This window comes from Helicoverpa zea, chromosome 28, assembly GCF_022581195.2.
Source record: "Helicoverpa zea isolate HzStark_Cry1AcR chromosome 28, ilHelZeax1.1, whole genome shotgun sequence".
In the NCBI taxonomy this organism is placed as follows: domain Eukaryota; kingdom Metazoa; phylum Arthropoda; class Insecta; order Lepidoptera; family Noctuidae; genus Helicoverpa; species Helicoverpa zea.
Genome location: NC_061479.1, coordinates 2263433 through 2285516, shown reverse-complemented (window position 1 = coordinate 2285516; position 22084 = coordinate 2263433). Strand labels below are relative to the sequence as shown.

General features: G+C 38.8%; 1 protein-coding gene across 2 annotated transcripts; it reads right to left on the bottom strand.

Moving 5' to 3' along the window:
• Window positions 1-4944: 4944 nt before the first annotated feature.
• LOC124643806 (CUE domain-containing protein 2) lies at window positions 4945-21960 on the bottom strand. 2 transcript variants are annotated; one of them, XM_047182905.1, is made up of 7 exons: window positions 21563-21960; window positions 12852-12983; window positions 11154-11235; window positions 10503-10629; window positions 9794-9957; window positions 9136-9265; window positions 4945-7710 (listed from the first exon to the last, which is right to left on the bottom strand). In XM_047182905.1, exons 1-7 carry the CDS (start codon window positions 21726-21728, stop codon window positions 7648-7650), a joined length of 864 nt encoding a protein of 287 aa, XP_047038861.1. In that variant the 5' UTR covers window positions 21729-21960; the 3' UTR covers window positions 4945-7647. The 2 variants fall into 2 exon arrangements, with proteins under 2 accessions (XP_047038861.1, XP_047038860.1); XM_047182904.1 differs by lacking the exons at window positions 9136-9265; window positions 9794-9957; window positions 10503-10629; ... (1 more) ...; window positions 12852-12983; window positions 21563-21960 and adding an exon at window positions 8160-8228.
• Window positions 21961-22084: the final 124 nt, after the last annotated feature.

Below are 22084 nucleotides of genomic sequence, written 5' to 3'. Positions count from 1 at the left end.
AAAAAATCATAGAAAATAAATGCGGTGACAGATATACAGTTTTTATTGCATCTGTGATTGTCGCCATATTGGATTTTCAGTTTATTAACAAAATTGTATAATTTTTACTTACACGTTTTTAGAATGATTTTTTTATTTAAATTTTCGTCTAAGTTTCAAATGTACATAGGTAAAATTACATGCCCATGTATATGGTACCAATAAAACACATGACTATTGAGGGAACTATTTCCCGCAGGTAAAAAGTAGTTCACCGATAACGTACGCGTCAGTTCACGTCCAATTTTAAAAGGAAACAGTTGTTTAAATACGTAAAACGAGAATAAACGTCTTCTTTATTTATTTACACAACGTTGTTGGTGATTAGAAACTCCTCCTTTTTGGGAAGTCGTTTAAAAATGGGCCTACATCCTTTCTCAGGCCTTAGGCTAACTGTGTACCAAATTCCATTTAAATTGGTTCTTACATAGTTACTTTCGCATTTATTAATAAAAAGGATTTGAACAGTGAATCTAAAACAAAAATATTATACAATTTTGTTAATAAACTTTGATCAATATTGGTGATTATGGCGTTTTTTTCTGATTTTTAGTTTGTATCAATCATAGATTTGATTTTTTAGAATAATTTGTTCTCTTTTGTCATAGAATATGCCAAAATATTTAGTTTTTTGTCCTATTTTTGTTCAATTTACAAAAAAAGAACTATGATTGATACATTTTTAGCCACATTTCTAAAGTTGGCTGCAAATTTGTTTAGGAATTCATGTTGTTTGTAAATCATATCGTCATAAAATAAATAATACTGTCAAGTAAAATATCGATTCATTTTCTGAGATTCAACAATAGTCAATCAATTTTATTTTGGGACAAGTTTAAAAATATTTTTCTAAATTATCTAATTACCTAGCTTTCCTCCGCGGTTTTACCCGCGTCCCGTAGCCGGATGGTGACAAAAATATCTTCTATCCGTCTCCCGGGTCTAAGCTACCTCCCGTATAATTTTCAGCTTGTAACGGTCCAGCCTATCAGGCGTGATGGCGTGACCAAGGGATATAGAGATTCATTTATTTATATAATACGTATATAGATAGATTTTGTATCAACTTTAAGATTTTTCAGAAAATATCTAGGTTTTTCAAAATTATTTGTATATTTGATATAATTTTTTTTTTTTTCTTGATTGACATTAGCTGTCATTTGTAAGGGAAGAATTTTTATTATATTGAGAAATAGTATCCTGAAGAGTTCCTCCACTAGCTGCTTGCCGAGGAATCCGTAGCCGCCTGTCACGAACACGCTGGCGCCGCAGTAGAACTGCTGCACGGCCGAGTCTCCGTGGTACTGAATGCATACGTGTCCAATTTTAACAGCCTCAGAATCATAAGCATCGGACCTTCTATATAAAACGCAGGCTACCGCCTGAGAAGCCAGGGCGCGGCACTGGCCGGCCGGGGCTGGCCAGTGAGTCCCGCGCCGAAATGTGCCGAAACCAGCGCGACTGCGTCAAATTGACATTTTGATTATTTGTGTTTTTGAGTGCTATTTTGATTTGTTACTTTTATTATTGTAAATATTCTTTTGTGGAAAATTAATAGTTGTAAGTGTATACAAATAAGTAGCGAGGCACCCAGATGTATAGTAATGGTGATGGGAGTGTAAGTGCTTGTCAATCTTCAACATCTCTGGATGCCCTGAGATGCCCGCTGTGCCCCCAAGCACGTTTTTTTAAAGGTAAGCGGGGTTTGAACGTGCACATTGGGAAGACACATAAATCCCAAAGTGCAGTTCCTCCCACACTAACCCCGACAAACCCAGATACCGACACACCTTTGGAACCGTTTTGGAAAAGACTTTCCAAATTCAAAAACACAATTCCAATCCTAAAGCGGGTTCCCCGAGGCGCCAGGACTTTAGTAGCTCAATATCTGGCAGGTTGTGTCCGCCTGGCTGCACGGGAGAACTCGCAACGTGCTTGGGAGAACTTACTCACCTTCCCTTATAGAATCTTACATATCCAAAAAAATTTGGCATCCAAAAAGTCTTTAACGACCCAAATTAAAGATAATTGTAATGTTTCGGCCAGAGATTTCGACACTAAATCACCGACAACAGGCTCTACCTATTCGAGGAGCATCCCCCACCTGGTAGAATCCAAGTTAAGTGAAGGTGACATAAGTGGTGCAGCGAGGATTCTTTTCAGCAGTGATGTGGTGGCACCTTGTTCTCCAGAAACACTTTCCGCTCTGGAGAGCAAACACCCTGCCCCATCCGATGACCTTTCTTTTCCTGACCCCCCTGATCCGGACACCCATACCCTCATTATTACAGGTCGACAATTGAGCACGGCTATAGGCTCCTTCAGGAGCGGTTCCGCAGGCGGCCTCGACGGCTTGAGTCCGCAACACCTTAAGGACCTTACCTGCCCAAGCGCCGGGGAAGCTGGTGAGTCACTCTTGAAGGAGCTTACAGCCCTGGTCAACCTTATGCTCGCCGGCAAGGTGGACGAGGCCGTCATCGACGTCTTGTATGGAGCGAACCTCTGCGCCCTACGCAAGAGGGATGGTGGCATTCGTCCAATTGCCGTAGGGACTACTTACCGTCGCACGGTAGCCAAGATTTGCTGTAAATTTTGTAGTGAGGGTGTTTCGGAAAAATTTCAGCCCCTTCAGCTGGGTTACGGGCCCTTGAGCAGAGGGGGCTGCGAGGCTGCCGTGCACGCGTTATCGACCTATTTAAATTGTGGCAAAGGAGAGGTCATTATGAAGGTTGACATAAAGAATGCCTTAATTCAGTCAATAGGGACACCTTGCTGGCAGAAACGAAAAAAGAGTTACCCCAAATTTACAGTTTTATTTGGCAATGCTACAGACATCCATCTAAATTACTATATCAGGACAACCTTCTGGAATCTTCTGTTGGCTGTCAGCAGGGTGACCCACTCGGGCCTGTGATTTTCAGTTTAGCCATAAACCCTATAATTCGGCAGCTAAATTCGGAATTTAACGTTTGGTATCTTGATGACGGAACCTTGGGGGGCAAAGTAGATACAGTACTTGGTGATTTTTCTTTTCTCCAAAACAAATTTCAAGAAATAGGTCTAAATTTAAATTACTCCAAATGCGAACTTTTTGTACCGGACAATACTGACAGACAAGACACACTTTCAAAATTCAATGCAATAGCCCCGGATATTAAATTAATTGATAAGGACTCTCTTTGTCTCCTTGGTTCCCCAATATATGAAAATTCATTTTCGAATTTTATTCAGGACAAAATACAAAATTTCAATCATATTTCGGAAAGGCTGCTCCAAATTAACATGCACTCAGCCATCACAATCATTAGATATTGTTGTTTTGGCCCAAAATTAACATACTATTTGCGCGCTTCCACTCTATGGAAGCACACAAACCTTTTGGAACAACTTGACAAAATTATTAGACACACATTAACATCAATTTTAAATGTGGCCTTGGACGACCGAGCCTGGATTCAGGCTACTCTTCCCGTTCGCATGGGAGGGCTTGGCGTCCGCAAAATTTCAAGTATTAGCCTACCGGCCTTTATATCCTCCGTCCATGGTACTGAGCAATTGACCAGGAAAATTCTTCCTATCACACTGGCCAATTGCGAGGTACCATGTCTGACTGAGGCTGTAGAGGCTTGGAAAATCACCTGCCCGAATACTGATCCACCCGTCAACCCGTCCTCCCAGAGACAGTGGGATGAGCCGCTCTGCAGAGTTATACGGAATAATCTGCTAAATACGTCAATTTCTTCTGCAGAGCGAGCGCGCCTTCTGGCTGTGGGCGAATGGGAGTCGGGTCTATGGCTTCTGGCACTTCCGTCGTCAAACATAGGCACATTGTTTGACGACACCACTTTCCGGCTTGCTGTTTGCTTGCGTTTGGGTGCTCCGTGCTGCTCTCCTCACCGCTGCCACTGTGGCGAAGCTGTCAGCAGCCTTGGACACCACGGCTTGTCGTGCAGCCGCAGCGCGGGACGATTTGCACGGCATGCGAATATCAATGACATAATCCGTCGCGCTCTTGTTGCCGTAGGCGTTCCAGCCATATTAGAACCCAGTGGTCTGGCACGCGACGATGGCAAGAGACCAGACGGTATGTCGTTGTTCCCGTGGAAGATGGGTAGGTCTTTAGTATGGGACGCGACTTGTGTCGATACTCTTGCACCATCTCACCTTCCTAGCTCGGCGCGATGTGCTGGTTCCGCTGCTGCGGCTGCAGAGAACCTCAAACGGCGCAAATATAGCACCCTGGTTGGTAACTATACCTTTGAGCCGTTTGGGGTTGAAACCCTCGGGCCGTGGGGTCCAAGTGCTCATCTGCTTTTTAAAGATCTGGCAAAGCGACTTGCTGACACTTCAAGTGACCCAAAGGCTGGTTTTTATTTTGGTCAAAAATTAAGCATTGCCATCCAACGTGGCAATGCTGCCAGCCTCTTGGGTACACTCCCGGTGGGCAGCGATGAGGAGTTTTTTGATGCCATTTTTTAGTTGTATATATGTATAAATAAGGCTTTTTTTTACGTCATGTAAATATGTACATAAACTGAACCCTTTCTTAATAAAAAAAAAAAAAAAAAAAAAAAAAAAAAAAAAAAAAAAAAAAAAAATTTTAGAATATTTTTCAAAGTCGTCCGTAAATAAAATTGATTTCGTCAATAAATAAAGTAAGTAGGTATAAGAAATACATAAGCGAAGCCCCAAAATATTAACAGAGAAGATCTAACAATTTAAAATCGAGATTTTCTTTAAATTATCTATCGCATTTTGGCAAATTCATTTTTTTAATTTGATTTAGCACCAAATTTTGGCGAAATATCATTTTTCAATACACTGTTTATGTTGATAATACTTTGAAATTATTACACATAGGAAAAATATGTGTTTTTATAGTGATAAAATAGCCTGATTTTGGTCAAGAAAATAAGCGTATTTTCAAAGTTTTGGTTAAGATAAAAATTGTTTTTTTGTTTTTTACAAATTATGGCAAAATTCGCATTTTTTGTGTTGTTGTGAGAAATACTCTAAATAAATAATGTTCAGTAATTTCACAGTATTACCAAACATCCCAGAAGTATTGTTTAATTTAATTAAAAGCCCAAATAAAAAAGCTGGTTCTTGTGTGATTAAATTCATACTTTCGAAACGTCTATATACAGGATATCTAGACGTTTTATAAAATACCACACTGTATTTTTTTCAAAATTACATGGTTTGGTAATTTCATAACAAGGTGTTAAGGTACGTATTGAATGCCAACTGCCGACCGCACATGCCGCGACTGCATGAAGTTGGCCGCAGCTGCACTACGGGTCCCCATCGGGGCCCAGTAGGGCCAAGGCCTGCCGGGGCTGCGGGTTGTTCGAAAGAGATACTGCGGCCCTGGTACGTAAATGGCCTACGACGGAACACGATGGCTTTTAGTCAGTAGGAGTCTGACACGGCTGCTAACCCACAGCGGGAGGGGTCATTTGATGATTTTTGACGTCGTTAAAAAAAAAGCTGCACTACTGGTTTGTATGTATTTACATGAAACCGTTTTGGATCGAAGCGGCAGCAGCACGTGCAGTCGCCCTCAGATGTCGACCGATTTCATGCAGTCGACAGCTGGCATTCAAAACGCAACTTTTAAGTCAGAATTTAATATTATTTCGGAGCTATTTCTGTCCAATATTTATCAAATTGATTTCTGATCAAAATATGTCAATTCTAAATATCAAAATAATCACACAAGAAATGTATGCGAAAGTAAAATTATCATTAAATAGTCAGAGATACAGCCTAGCTGTAAAAAAGTTAAAATAATAAATAAAAATATATGTAATAATAATATATCTCATTCGATGAGATAATTTGTAAATAAATCAGTCTGTTCCAAACCTATTTAAATAATTTATTAAATTAATTCTTCAGATAAATGGTAATGATTCAGATTTTAGGAATGGAAGTGTAAAACATACCCCAAATATTAGTGGGAACAGGGCAAGAAATTAATTAGTTACTCTTGTCGTTAATAGATGTCGCCGTTTTAAAATTTAAAAAGACGTGATATGGTGATCTGAGACCAATCCACTTGGTAAAATACTATTTTAATTAATACAAACAGGATTTTTGCTTATCATGTGATCTGAAATCAATCCACTTGGTTGAATATTTTATTCACCTGTATAAATAGTTAGCTATTCTCAACGTGGTCTGTCCATGGATGGGTGATGTCTTGTCTTGACAAAGTTGTGGGCCTTCGCTGTCAATTGAACATCTTTGGTAGTCATTACGTGTAGTCAGAAGCCAGAAAGTCTGTGTAACCTAACCGTACCAAGGTGTAGGCTTGTATTATATTGGGTTTCCCCAGTAATTCGGTTGTGGGAATCATCATTGTATTATAGAATATTAGGCATCAAATAGTTTTTAACTATTGTGATATTTAAAACTATTTTGTCAATATTGTATATTATACTGCGTTTTAAACCTGAATCATTACCAAATATCAGATTAAACTAAATAAAAATACCATCACAAGAGAGCTATTCGTTCATTACGAAGCGAATGACACTCATAACTATTGTCCAAATTAAAACTAATATAAAAACCGCTTAAAGGGTAAAATATTAAAAAAAATGGCATCACAATCACAGATGTATGTAAAAACTTTAAATCTATCTTAGGAATCACATTTTTAATGATAATAAAATTATAATAAACGTACGAAATCACAGGTAAACAGATCGTTTTACTTAAAACTATTGGAAATCCAAAATGGCCGGCCGGGCCGCTAAGATGCCGCTCTGCGACGATACTACGAACATTACGGTTAGAAACTGAGCAGCATTTTAGCGCTCCTCGCATCGCAACTATGGCATCCGTCATCCAAACCTTACGATCGCTATCATGAACACATTTCACACCAGATGCCATACTAATACTGTGCAGCTGCCTAAAAAGCCTACAATTAAAAATAAATACAATTGAAATTAAATTATTAACTACAATAAAATAATTACAGCCTATAAGTTTAAATTGTGACGTATCAAAATTAAATACTTGTTCAAAATCAGTACTGGAAACAAGCGGGTCGAAATAAAGTTTATACGAATCACGCACTTTTACGACTACTCTAACTTTACAGACACACATGTACGAACGCCCAAATGTCAATTGTACGCGACTTACGTCAAACTGACACTGTTGTACGCGTCTTGCGTCAACATGACACTGCAGTACGCGACTCCGTACGTTCGCGTAAAAATCACAATAATTGATTAAATTCACAAATAGGTTATACAACACGCGTATTTCAGCGCGACTAATTAATTCATTTAATTTTACCATTTTTGAACGCGCGTACAACTCACTCGAAGTGAAAATTACGCGGTCAGTGAGTTGTACGCGATTTGAAAATTCTAAATTTGAATAATATGATATTAGTTTAGACGAATTACTACTGACGAATATATAGAAACACTTTAGAAGTGTAGATAAAATGACGTAGGTAAGATATACGAGGTTACTGGTCAAGGGAGAAATGGGGGGTGTTGGGCGTGGCATAGAAGTGGGAGGGGGGGACAGCGAGAGTGGGGGGGCGGGCACCGCTGCTCCACTGTACTGACATGCACTTAATGGTTAAGGGCAATGATGTTTTTTGGGCTTCTTCAAGTTTTCCTCGTCGGCTCCAGATTTGGGCACCTGGAAATTGATGAAAAAATATTTTAGGTATATGTTATATTTTATCTGTGTATCGTGAGAACTTCTTTCTCGGATAAAACATAGCTTATGTTACTCGGGAATACTGTAACTTCCCAACAGTGACAGAATTTTTCAATTCGGTTCTGCAGTTTCGGAGTCTTTAAGGTAAAAATAAGCAATATTCATAATTTCTTTTTTATAATATCAGAATAATTTTAGATACAAAATAGGCATTTACAAGATAAACACCTCAAACTAATAAATCAGGTGTCAAATTATCTTTATGGTTGCATTTCATAAATAAAGTTGCTCTGAACTGTTCATAGATGACAAATTTGATATTTTCATCAATATTTCTTCTAGGTTTTTCTCTCTCCTTAAGTGCTACTACGACATTCTTTCCTCTCTTAAATTATAATAAAGATGTTTCTAGAGCAATCTACACGTACCTCAGTGTACCTCTCTCCCTTGAGGGAGACGATCTTGTTGTCCCTGTAGCGGACCATCTTCTTGGGCTCTGTATGTATGTATGTGTGTGTGTATGGGTATGTTTCTAGAGCAATCTACACGTACCTCAGTGTACCTCTCTCCCTTGAGGGAGACGATCTTGTTGTCCCTGTAGCGGACCATCTTCTTGGGCTCTGTATGTATGTGTGTGTGTATGGGTATGTTTCTAGAGCAATCTACACGTACCTCAGTGTACCTCTCTCCCTTGAGGGAGACGATCTTGTTGTCCCTGTAGCCGACCATCTTCTTGGGCTCTGTATGTATGTGTGTGTGTATGGGTATGTTTCTAGAGCAATCTACACGTACCTCAGTGTACCTCTCTCCCTTGAGGGAGACGATCTTGTTGTCCCTGTAGCGGTCCATCTTCTTGGGCTCTGTATGTATGTGTGTGTGTGTGTATGGGTATGTTTCTAGAGCAATCTACACGTACCTCAGTGTACCTTTCTCCCTTGAGGGAGACGATCTTGTTGTCCCTGTAGCGGACCATCTTCTTGGGCTCTGTATGTATGTATGTGTGTGTGTATGGGTATGTTTCTAGAGCAATCTACACGTACCTCAGTGTACCTCTCTCCCTTGAGGGAGACGATCTTGTTGTCCCTGTAGCGGTCCATCTTCTTGGGCTCTGTATGTATGTGTGTGTGTGTGTATGGGTATGTTTCTAGAGCAATCTACACGTACCTCAGTGTACCTTTCTCCCTTGAGGGAGACGATCTTGTTGTCCCTGTAGCGGACCATCTTCTTGGGCTCTGTATGTATGTGTGTGTGTATGGGTATGTTTCTAGAGCAATCTACACGTACCTCAGTGTACCTCTCTCCCTTGAGGGAGACGATCTTGTTGTCCCTGTAGCCGACCATCTTCTTGGGCTCTGTATGTATGTGTGTGTGTATGGGTATGTTTCTAGAGCAATCTACACGTACCTCAGTGTACCTCTCTCCCTTGAGGGAGACGATCTTGTTGTCCCTGTAGCGGACCATCTTCTTGGGCTCGATCTTAGGAGCGAGAGGCTTGTGTTCCTTCTGGTCAGAGTTCTTGTCCACGTAGGAGTAACTGTAAAGACGGTTTGATGTTACTTAGGGGTAATTTTTAAGGGTAGGAGGTTGGACGTAGAAGTTATATTGGTATTTGGTGGCGAAAGTCACAAAAAAAATTATGTATAATCACTTTTTCAGCATGAAACATTTTTCTGCAAGCTTTGTTTGGGGTTTTTGAAGTAGTTTAATTGGTTTTATTGCTGTGAGGTCAGCTTAATAAAAAAATAATTTAGTGAATTTAAGTTACTCTTAAAAATTGTGGCCAGAGATATTTTTTGTTATGAAAAGATCGTGGTTGATCATCAGGTTATACAACTATTGGCGTGGTCAGTCCATGGGACCATCTTGTCATGACGAGTTCCCTCGAGTTTCGAAAGGCACGATATATTGGTGGCTCCCGGCTGTCATTTCGACATCTTTGACAATCGTTACGGTTAGTTAGAAGCCAGTAAGTCTGACAGCCAGTCTTACAGCGACTGTCCCTGCTCGCGTCGGTGTAGCAGCGTCGCTACATCACTTACACTTCGGTGTAACACACACTCACCGAGCAATAATCCTGTTCTTCAGCTCGTGGTCGTCGCAGAGCGGCTGTCGCGAGGCGGTGTGCAGCGCGGCGGCGGACAGCGACTGTCCTTGCTCGCGTCGGTGTAATAGGGTCGCGGCAGCACGTTCTACGTCGCCGTGGGCTATGGATACGCAATGCTTTATCTGGAAGAGAGGTAATTGGGGATGTGGGACAATAGAAAAAGTTAATTTTATGAGTATGCGATGTTTATTAAAATGCTTTTTGTCTATCTTGACAAGAAGGCAAGCGTGAGCGTGTATCGACATAACAGGATTGGAAATATAACATCTTTTTTAACATGTCCGGCTCGAATTGTAGGAGGCCACACGTCACGTTGAAGTCTTTGATTATCCTCCCCAATCATATACGTAATAGGCCTGTAATGAGTGGGGATGCAACACGTGCCATAAAGAGTGTGTTAAATATGATTGTGGATGGATGGAGAGGGACCGGAAGACTGAAGAAAAGATGGATGACTGAGAGATGACATAAATAAGATGGGATTGAACGTTAGGATGACAAAGAGGAATAGAACGGGAAAACATAATGCACCGGTCCCAAATAAAATTGGAAATATGGCAGGAAGAATAAGGAATACTTCAGCGAGTATCTGGTCCCAGTATACATCATCTAGCAGTGGGCATAGGGCCCTCATTAGCTATATTTTGAACATTCTCCATAGTCTTACCTCCATAGCACAGGTGTTAGGGAACATCTCAGCCAGGGCCTGGCATTGTTCCGCGTGAACATCTTCCTCTAGAAGAGGGCGACGGTTGCCCTCAACGCTCTCAGATGACTCCGAGTTAGAATGGGACCTGCAGACGAAACGCCAGCTTGTTTAGTTTAACTATAAGCTTCCAAAAGCGATTTTTGGTGCGTCATGAGGGAACTGCTTTGTTCAGCAGGATAAAAAATTACCAATAGCCTTTTGCATTAAGAGCGTTATTTAACACCAAAAGATATTTCAAATCGGACCTCGGATGTTAGCGCGTTCAAATATAGAAACTCTTTAGCTTTATATTGTTAGTATAGAATTACAGGACAGATGCTGCACGGACGGGGCAAGGTCGATCCGTAGATGGGTCACCATCTATGTCGTAACGAGCAAAAAATAAAGCTTACAACATTTTCCCCCATAAGCAAGTTTTTAAGTGTTAAATGGCTTGCAGATCCTGGGCAAGTAACTATAGTGTCCAATGCGGTTTTAATGATCCAGTTTACTGATTATTTTTTGTATTACTATGGGTACTGGCATGGGCTAGCAATCTTTGCAGTCTTCTTAAGGAAAGTCAGACATTTGGGGAGAAACAAGGAAAGAAACTCCATGACGGTTGCTTACCTGTTATTTTTGGTCAATGGCGGCAGCATCTCACTCAGATTCTGAAGAGTAAGGCTGAGCCTATCGCTGCTGGCTGAATCATCTGAAATAAACACATTTTTTGGTTCAATTCATACCAAACTTAGCGGCGAGTTCACAAGCGCAAGTCGCTGATCGGGACACATTTTTAGGTTCTAAGTCAAAATGGTCATATGCACTTGGCATGGGCTGCGAGTCGTCATTAAGTTTGGCGTGAACTATATGTCTGATCTTTAGCCCAAATTTTCAATTTTTAGATGAATCCAATGACGTAAGATTGTATTACAAAAATTGCATCACGCTTTTTATTTTAAGAACGTTACAAAAGAACAAAGATACAAACATAGATAGCTAAAAAGAGCATACAATAGATTTTCATAAGAAATCTTACTAAAGTAAAATAATATAATAATAGAAAATAGAATAGTAATTATGTATATTATTTCTATATATAATGACATTGTGAAGCATTCATTTCATTCAAATATGGTTTAAAAAGTAGCGGGTTTTTAATCGCTTGCTTTTCCCAACTACGTAAGGGTTAAAGTTACAGCTTTTATTTCATACTAGCTTCTGCCAGCGGTTTCACCCGCATCCCGTGGGAACTACTTCCCGTACCGGGATAAAAAGTAGCCTATAGCCTTCCTCGATAAATGGGCTATCTAACACTGAAAGAATTGTTCAAATCGGACCAATAGTTCCTGAGATTAGCGCGTTCAAACAAACAAACAAACAAACTCTTCAGCTTTATAATATTAGTATAGATAATATGTCTGTGTGTCTGCTACGCTTTCACGTCTAAACCACTGAACTGATTTTAATAAAATTTGGTACAGAGATAGAGTTCACCTTGAGAAAGAACATAGGATAGTTTTTTATCCCGGACTTTTGAAGAGTTCTCTTGGCGCGATATAACCGAACTCTACGCAGGAGAAGCCGTGGGCGGAAGCTAGTACACTATAAAAGAAAGCTACTAACTAAGTAAATACTACACTACTACTATCTTACATTAAACGCCTTCATCTCTTCTAACCATCTCTAATTTTATAATCATCTATAAGCCATCTAATTTTATATTTTCCACCTAATTTACATTATGGAATGCAATAAACGATATGATATGAAGCGTTTAAAATAGGTATGTAGTTAACTTGAAGAAAATTATATAATGCATGTTCCTCAGGCACGGTGGAGTGATGACTTGCGCAGGACGGCTGGCAGGAGCTGGATGCGAGAAGCCGAAAATAGATCTCAGTGGCGTGCACTTGGAGAGGCCTATGTCCAGCAGTGGACTGCGATAGGCTGATGATGATGATGAGGTACGAAGTTATACGATAGAAAGATAAGATACTCTTGGTACTCAGCTACATCCGGTTAGACTGGAAGCCGACCCCAACATAGATGGGAAAAGGCTCGAAGGATATATATATAAATATATGTATAATCATCGGCACGAATCTTGAGCGCTGAACTTCACCTGCGCAGAAGTATTTTATTGGGTCCCTTTTGTGGTATGAAGTGAGGCGCGGGGGCGGATTAAAGCGGTGATTGGCCCGCAGCGCATCGCGTCATAGCCGTCACTCGGGATTGGTTCTTTGCTAATAAATCACTTCTGCGCAGATGAAGGTTAGTTCTCAAGATTCGTGCGGATAACTATGTATAAGATACTCCTTCACTCACCATGGTTAGACAAGGAGTCGGTGTCATCTCTTTGGTTGATCTCAGCTTCTAACTCCAGCACCCAGGTGCAGACCAGACCTGCATCAATGCGCCCGAACTGAGGCACGTATGCTGACATCATCTCGATGAAACCTGTGGGCAAGGTAAGCATAAGCCTCTTGGTGCAGTGTGGTGAAATTTTTATTTATTTAGTTATTTAAAAAAAATATTTATTTATTTATTTAAAAAAATATTTATTTATTTATTTAAAAAAGTCGTGGTGGCCTAGTGGGTAAAGAACCAACCTCTCAAGTGTGAGGGCGCGGGTTCGATTCCAGGTCAGGCAAGTACCAATGCAACTTTTCTGAGTTTGTATGTACTTTCTAAGTATATCTTAGACACTATAGTTCGGCCATTCAGAGAATGCGTTCCTGACACGTCGCGATTGAACTGACGACGTAACTTTGCAATGGCGTTGCAGTTACGATAAAAATATTTTTGCTGGTTGTTTACCGTTTTAACAATTGAGGAGCATTAAAACAACATTATTATATCAATTATCAATGAATGTTATTACGTCGTCAGTTCAATCGCGACGTGTCAGGAACGCATTCTCTGAATGGCCGAACTATAATGACTGTATTTCGGATGGCACGTTATAACTGTAGGTCCCGGCTGTCATTGAACACCCTTGGCAGTCGTTACGGGTAGTCAGAAGCCAGTAAGTCTGACACCAGTCTACCCAAGGGGTATTGGGTTGCCCGGGTAACTGGGTTGAAGAGGTCAGATAGGCAGTCGCTTCTTGTAAAGCACTGGTACCCAGCTGAATCCGGTTAGACTGGAAGCCGACCCCAACGTAGTTGGGAAAAAGGCTCGGAGGATGATTATTGGAAAACCAACGGCTATACAAAACAATGTAGTAGACATATATAAAGAAACAGAAAGCCAATTATAGGTTTTCACGGATAATAATGGAATAACACGCTTATAAGTAGGTAATCAGCTGGTCTATGAGATATTAAAATTATAGTTACATACTACAAAGTTAAATTTTGAAAAAAAATCGTGATTTAGCTGCCTACGAACCACAGCACTCTTGGTATTGAATGGGTCAAAAGAGTAATCTTTACACAACTTGTTAAAATCCTTGCTCGCTCGCAACATATATGTATGTATTTTGGTTAGTTATTTAGGGTATGCAGAAAAATAGCAGTGTGCAAAAGACGGTTTAAAAACTCAGTCCTTTTAGACTGTCCAATTTCATCAATATCGATTCGATAGTTTCTGCATTAAAGGATAGGATATAGAGAAAATTATTTTTTTGATAAATAAAACTCTGGAATCTAGACTAATGACATAAGCTATACGTATTATATTTTATCCAGGAACGGGCTGTAAGTCTCACTGGAAGCAGGTTAAACACCGAGAAACAGCTAGTACGCAATAAATTGAAATGCGCAATATTTAACTACGCCCTGTTTTCCCGCCCGAAAAAGCATTATACTTAACTTATCTTCTTTTCGAGGAACTTTGAACTTTTATACGAGCCTTTTTGAATACATTGTCTAATAATAAAACCAGCGTTTGTTTGGTGAGTGTGTCCTCATTTCTGAGTCAATACTGCGTTAATAATGAAGGACTGTACTGTGAGTACGACGGCCCTTCAAGCTAAATATAGGCTTCTACTTTTGAGGCACGGATTTTTTGTAGACCCCTAAATTTCGATGTATTTTCAAAATGGCTTCCATTTTGAATAGACTTCAAAGAAAGGAGAATGTTCTCAATGCGTCGGAATCTTTTATTTTGAAAGTAAATAATACAATTTTTTTTTTGTAAGTATTTATTGTTACAGCGGCAACAATATCATCTGTGAAAATTTTCAGCTATGTATCAACTATCAAGATTCATGAGATACAGCCTGGTAATAGACGGACAGCGAAGTCTTAGTAATAAGGTCCCGTTTTAGCCTTTGGGAATGTAACTCTAAAAAGTCTGTTGGCATACATATTTATATAAATATTTTTAAAAAAAATTAACTACTACTACTACTACTTCCCGTACCGGGATAAAATATAGCCCATGTTACTCGCAGATAATATAGCTTTCTAATAGTGAAAGAATATTTAAAATCGGTGCAGTAGTTTTTTAGTTTATCCATTACAACCAAACAAACAAACGAACAAAGTTTTCCTATTTATAATATTAGTATAGATAGAAATACATGATTATAAGCTCTAACTACAAGATAAATAATCGATCAGGATAACCAGGAGCTAATTCTCCCTTGACCTCAAAACTCAGAACTTGTATGTTGACCTATTTCTGTCAGCTACAAGCTACAACTAGTAGTTGAAATAGAATTGAATTTACAATTGAATTCACGGGAAGGAATTCACTGTGTTACTGTAAATTTGCTAACCCTCGAATATATCCCGAGTTTCAACAATATCACTCAGGAAGTGTTCTGCACCATTTATCTAGAAAACGGCAACAATTACGGACATATTATGGGCGCCCCCTAAAATATTTATTTATCTAATTTGTTGTTATAGCGGCAATAAACAGAATGATAACAGATGATGTACTTAATACATCATCATGTGTCTAACTATACTAACTGTTACTGGGGACAGACGGACGAATGGATAGCGAAGTCTTAGTGATAGGGTCCATTTCTTCCATTGGGTTCGATACCCTAAAAAATATCCTCACTAAAAACAAGGCATTTTTTAGCAAAAGTTCATTTCGGTATTTTCACATTACTTATAAAGACATACCATATACTCGATTTCAAAGCTTCATATATTAATCAATAAATTCATTAGAGGGATGAAGTTATTCCACGAACAGCGAATGCACCGAGCATTTCAAAGGCTGTATCGATTCTCGGAATCATTTCATTCGCTCTCTCGACTCGCTTGCGTTTGTTTGTACGAGAGTAACGATCGATTGGAAGCTGAGATTCTGTCTGGCTGATTGATATCATGTATTATAATATTAATAAGAGTTAGAGTTTTGGTTTAAAACGTGCTAATATCAAGCACCACTGGGGCGTTTTAAAAAAACAGTGTTGAATAGCCCATGTATCGAAGAAGGCTATAGGCTACTTTTATCCGGGTGTGCGAAGTTGTTCCCACGTGATGCAGCTACTATATCAAAATATGAAAGAAACATTACAAACAAGAATTATTTGGATATTCTAGTCGACGATATAACTAAGCATACATAGATTTATTTCGATACGCACATTATAAAGACACACTTTAAACTGGATTCTAACAATACCTCTGTTTTGTAAACATATACCAAAATAAATTATATTTTATCTCAAGCTCCATATTTATTGTTGAAGGCAGTTGCACCGAGCATTTCAAAGGCTGTATCGATTCTCGGAATCATATCATTTGCTCTCTCGACACGATTGCGTTTGTTTGTACGAGAGTAACGATCGATTGGAAAGCTGTGACAGTCTGGCTCGCAGATTAATATCATGTTCATCAATATCAATGAGATATTGATAATAAGAGTCTCATATTAATAAGAGTTTTGGTTTAGAACGTGCTAATATCAAGAACCACTACAAACACTAGGGCGATTAAAAAAAAAACAGTGTTGAAAACGTGTTATAGCCCAGGTGTCGAAAAAGGCTATAGGCTACATTTTAGCCCGGTGCGCAAAGTAGTGAAACCGCTAATGGAAGCTATTTTCTCAATAACAAGCTTAGGACATCCTGTATTATTCATGAACAAATATTATAAAATACAGCCTATGTACCCCGAGCATAGTAATTTCACATCAGTGGAAGAATTTTTCAAATCAGTTTGGAAGTTTCGGAGCCTTTAGGTCACAAACGAAAAAAAAAACCAGACCCTTCAGACTTTGAAGCTTCATATTCGTTGATAGAGGGGTAAAATTAAAACACGACAAACAATGCCTTTGATATGCTCGGTGCATTTCAAAGGCTGTATCGATTCTCGGAATCATTTCATTCGTTCTCTCGACTCGATTGCGTTTGTTTGTACGAGAGTAACGATCGATCGACAGCTTCCAAGCTGTGATTCTGTCTGGCTCACAGATTGATATCATGTTCGTTATATTTATATTTCATTGGAGGGAGGGATGATGGCTTCAATGCTGGTTGTGTAAATAGTGTACAAACGTCATCTGTTGTGGCTGTAGATTCGTTGAAAATTAACTGCGGCTCTGTGCTCGTTGAAATAACTAAAACTGGTATACAAATAACTAAAAGCCTTATAGGGTTGCTTTTAGTTGAACAAGGTTTTAGTTTAGTCCGTAACCGCTTGAAAATGAAAATTTATAAAAGACAGCCCCCCAAATGTCCCTTTCAGCACTTCCTATGTTTCTGTTGGGAACACATGGCTGTCTGTAAAATGGGGGGTTCCCTATTTTATATATATTCAACAATGTTTTTACTTTGTATATGAGCAAATGGAAAACAAGTAAATAAGTGCCACGTATACAGTCGGTTTGGCTACGCACACGATAAAAATCCGCTGATGTTTTGCCACTGAATATTGAAATCAACAAAGCCGTCAGCAACAGGTTTTGAAAATACAGCCCGATTCATAAAATAGGTTGTCTGCCGGGAGCCATGAAATATCGGGCAGGGCATATCCCAGATGACCTAGATAGGTGCCCTAGAAACTCATGTAACGAAATAAAGGTACAATAACGATTGGTTTTATTCAGTATTATTTACTAGGTAAATAAGTCCTTAGGTAACTAGGCTGAAGATCAGCACTTATCACCCAAAATGCCCACCCTTCATTCATGACTTACAATGTGTTGTTGCTGGGAAGAAGTGGCGCAATGAACTCCCCAGCAACACATGTCTGTGTGTTTGGATATACTAAATGTAAAAAGCCTAAGTCATCTCCAAGTTACCAACTACATACAGGAATGAATTTTAAGCAGTGCGCAAAAAAAAACTGGTGGTCCAGATTCGTTAACAGAACATATCTGCATCATCAGTAAAAAATATTTTTTCATTCTTTTGTCCGCCCTAAAATCAGCAAAATATGGATACCAACTATCCTTACGCGCGCCCCGAGCGGAGCTCGCGTCAGTAAACCGGTTTCGCGTTGCCACCGTGCATACTATGACGACTGTGACCGTACTATCGGTTACAAAATAAACATCTTTCGATTGATATCAATTTTTTTTTGTACTTAAACACTACAAAATAAAAATATACGTATCTATATAATAAACTCATTTAACTATAAGTTGACAAAGTTTGCGCACTGGATAAAATTCATTCCTGTATATTTACAATCTTAATAACATTTTTTTATTTCAATAGCTCCATTTGGTATTATCGTTCTTTGTAATATATCTTTTTACATACCAAATCATCAGCCTAACCTTTTTCAACTATATTGGGGTCGGTTTTCAATCTAACCCGATTTAGCTAAGTACCAGTGTACCACATATCACCCAGGAAATCTTTCTAGGATCTGACTACAAAAATCCCATCAAATACATACATAGGTTACGTTTTTCTGGTGCGGGAACCTGGTTTCGGAGGGCACTGCAACTGCAGGTCCCGGCTGTCATTGAACATCTTTGGCAGACTTTACGTGTACTCAGAAGCCAGCAATACTGACAACCGGTCTTACCTGGGGGTATTGAGTAGCCCGGGTAACTGGGTTGAGGAGGTCAGGTAGGCAGTCGCCCCTAGAAAAAACCCAGCTGCATCTAGTTAGACTGGAAGCCGACCCCAACATAGTTGGCCAAAGGCTAGACAGACGACGGTTTTTCCCTGTACGGGAAATAGTTCCCTCTGGACGCGAGTCGAACAGTCTAGACACAAATTCTACTACTAAAAGTCCCAATTATGCAGAAGAAGTCATCCATATGAAATGAGTAAGGTACTGCATAATTTATTTATGTTCGCGTAACTGTACGACATGGTGTTACGTAAGTGAGATTTGAATTTTTAATTCAATCAATATCTGTTCAAGTGACGTTAGCAGGAGTTTCATACTGGCGGATTTTCCGCTCGGTTTTTCTGAGCGACAACGTTCAGTTCCTACGGGCGTTCTTTCCGAGTGTTGCTCAGTTTGTATGGGTGGTATTTTAAACAATTGACAACTACATAAAACAGCCTAGTGCGATTCGGACTCGCGCGCGAAATCTAAGACGAAATTCCGTATTCACTTCTTCTTCTTTCGTGTCGATGACATGTCATATATTGAGACTACACTATGTCAGCCCATTAATTCGGTATTCGCTAAAATATTTATTAATTAGTTTTCAGTATTTGTTGGTATATTAGCTGCAACGCAGGATATCTATACTGCGTCGGTGAAAATTTCAGCTTCCTAGCTATCACGGTTCATGAGATATAGCCTTTTAACAGAAGGACAGATGGACAGCGAAGTCTTAGTAGTAGGGTCCTGCTGTGTTTCCCCTTTAAACACTTCACTGTCCACGATGCAGACACAATAGTTAAACAATCAAGTGTGTATGGCGTCGTCCTAATTGGCAGCGATCGCGCGATGGCGCGATGCGTTTTTCATCTAAGACGTCGTCCTAATTGACAGCGATTGTACGATGACACGATGCGTTCTCGTCGTTCGATGAGTTCAAACATACAGATTTCATCAGAGTGTCCTATTTGAACCTCGCAAGTGAGATAGTGAGATCGTGAGATGAAAAACGCATCGTGCCATCGTGCGATCGCTGCCAATTAGGACGACGCCTATCACATATGACTTGATATGACTCATGGGGCAAAGAAATGCGAAACCTACAATCTGATTGTATACGATGTTCCACTATGAGAGAATATAATATAACTGCTTCCCCACTATTGCCTCATTCTTAAAAAAACAAAATACCATTTTTCTTGCTCAAAGACGTTTTTTAACACAAACCTCATAGTGTCAAAAACAATATACCTAGCAGTTTTTGACACTGTGGATGGGTTTATCAAATTCATAAGCAAATCAAATCATTTCTCGTTTATATACAAGAACGACTAATGACTAAATAAGAAGAGATGTAAAGAAAATGTCACAGATGAGTAGGAAAAACTTATTCAAAGCTTTCTCGTTTCTTTTCTTTTATTTATGTGTTGAGTAAGAGTTTTAGCTTACAAGAGAATCGATAGAGTGGTTGTGTAGTTCGTGATAAACATCTACATAAGATCAATTCACAGTATATTAATTTAATTCTCTGATCTGGATAATGTTATAATCAAAACAAATTTAATTTTAGAATTTGGCAAAATATTTTAAACTAATCCTGCTAATAATAATAAGTATGTTGTGGTATGCAGTGCTTATGCTGTCATGATAAATAATATTTTATTTTATATGAGACTTCTACCAGAATTTAATGGGTTTAGCATAATTATCAATATTTGTCCGACTAGTTGATTGTCTGGCTGTTTTCATATAAGGAGATCAGTCAACTGCGCAGGACATATTATAGTTTGCGCGCATTTGCTTAGACACTGGTGCACTCTCTATTCCTTCACTCTCATAGTTAAATCGGATGACAATCCAACACCAATGGAGTTTGTTTATGTCTTGAACTGCCTAATTTCTATTGAATTATAAGTTCTTATCGCATGTAAATACTCTTAAACATTAAAGAACTATAAGTCTCAGTTAATAGTATTTCTGTCACAGTACATAAGTGTGTCAGAGCAGTCCTTAAAATTATGTGGCATTCTCTAACATTGTACGAACCTACCGGTATTACAGAAAACCCAGTATTACAACTGGGTATTGGCTGTGGAATTTGTTTGCATAAAGAAGGCAAGACTGCCTGAAGTAATCTCGTCTGTCGCTCCATTTAAAACACTGGTATTTAGCCAAAGCCAAAACCAATATAATTGGGAAACAGCGAGGCAAATTATGACTGGTCTCGGCTAGAATAACAAGGAACTTGCCCCTCAATTTGTAAAGCTAGCCCTATATTCCTGATCAGAGATAACAGGATGTAAATAAGCCAAGTCTAAAGAATATATAATTTTGACTATCATCAGATCTAGGCTGATAGGAGACAGAAGAGTTTCCTCATAATAAGAATCCTGTCAAGCTCCACGGATGTAAATGGTATCATTTGTGAAGCTTTTCCCCAAATTATGTTGGGGTCGACTTCCAGTTGAACTGGATGCAGCTGAGTACCAGTGTATTACAAGGAGCAACTGCCCTATCTAACCCGATGTAAATGTAAATGGATGTAAATGATAGACAAAATAATGCCTTATGTTCTTTTAACATCTCTATTAAAGTTTTAATATTATATTACAATAAGTTTATGATGGTTATAGATGGATTATGGTCTGTTAAAATTTTATAAGCTATCAAAACATTAAATAAACAGTATTTATTAATTATATGTTGTATGTAATTATTGTTTATAGAACAAAACATTAACATTTGTTTAAGTAATTAAATTAGTGAATATTCTTATAGAAAACTAATAAATAAACAGAATAATAATGTTATTAATGCATCCAGGCCTGAAATCTTTTGTTTTCATTATGAATATCTGTCAAGGCGAGCCTGTTTTGTTACGCGAACACGTAATTTGAATCAAGAAACACTACAGTGACGAAAAACAATGAAAAATGGACAACATGATATGTCTACTCAACTTGGATGTATTTTTCAACACCTTTATTTAGGTCAAATTTAAATATTTCTTCATCAAATTATATTCCGATAGTTTTTAAAGGAGTAGGATAATATTCTTACCTTCTACGTCGAAGCAGGGGTCCTGGGAAGCCTCTTCAAGTATCGAAATCACATATGTAAGTACAATATCATCAATTACGTTTAAATCCGCACTAGGGATATGTTTGGTAATAAACTGAAATAAACCCTCCTTGACAAGGACTTTTTGTTGCGCTATAGCACTCATTATGATCTAAAACACCTTATTTTTCAGTAAAACACTAGAAGAATGTAAAATATATTCAGAAATAACGTTACGGGTGGCTACACAGTAAAAGTAGGTTTAATGTCCATAAAAACCGTCCCGAGCAAACAGAATCACTGTCTCTTTGTTTCGGCAAGAGAAAAAAAAAATGTTTGGACGAAACTGCAGCTGTATTTTCACGGGAAAAATCTGGGATAGAACTGCGAAAATCAATACAAATGCAAGTTTTTTTTTATAAACAACTTTTTGTAGTTTTAAGGACAGGCAAAAACTCATCTGCATACAGCCACTGTTACTTGTCATGTTTATTTAAAATCCTATTTGTGCTTCGTATTTTT

Bases quoted from the DNA above. Each gene is read 5' to 3' on its own strand.
- LOC124643806 (XM_047182904.1), bottom strand. From the start codon at position 7,572: ATGCCACGCCCAACACCCCCCATTTCTCCCTTGACCAGTAACCTCGTA.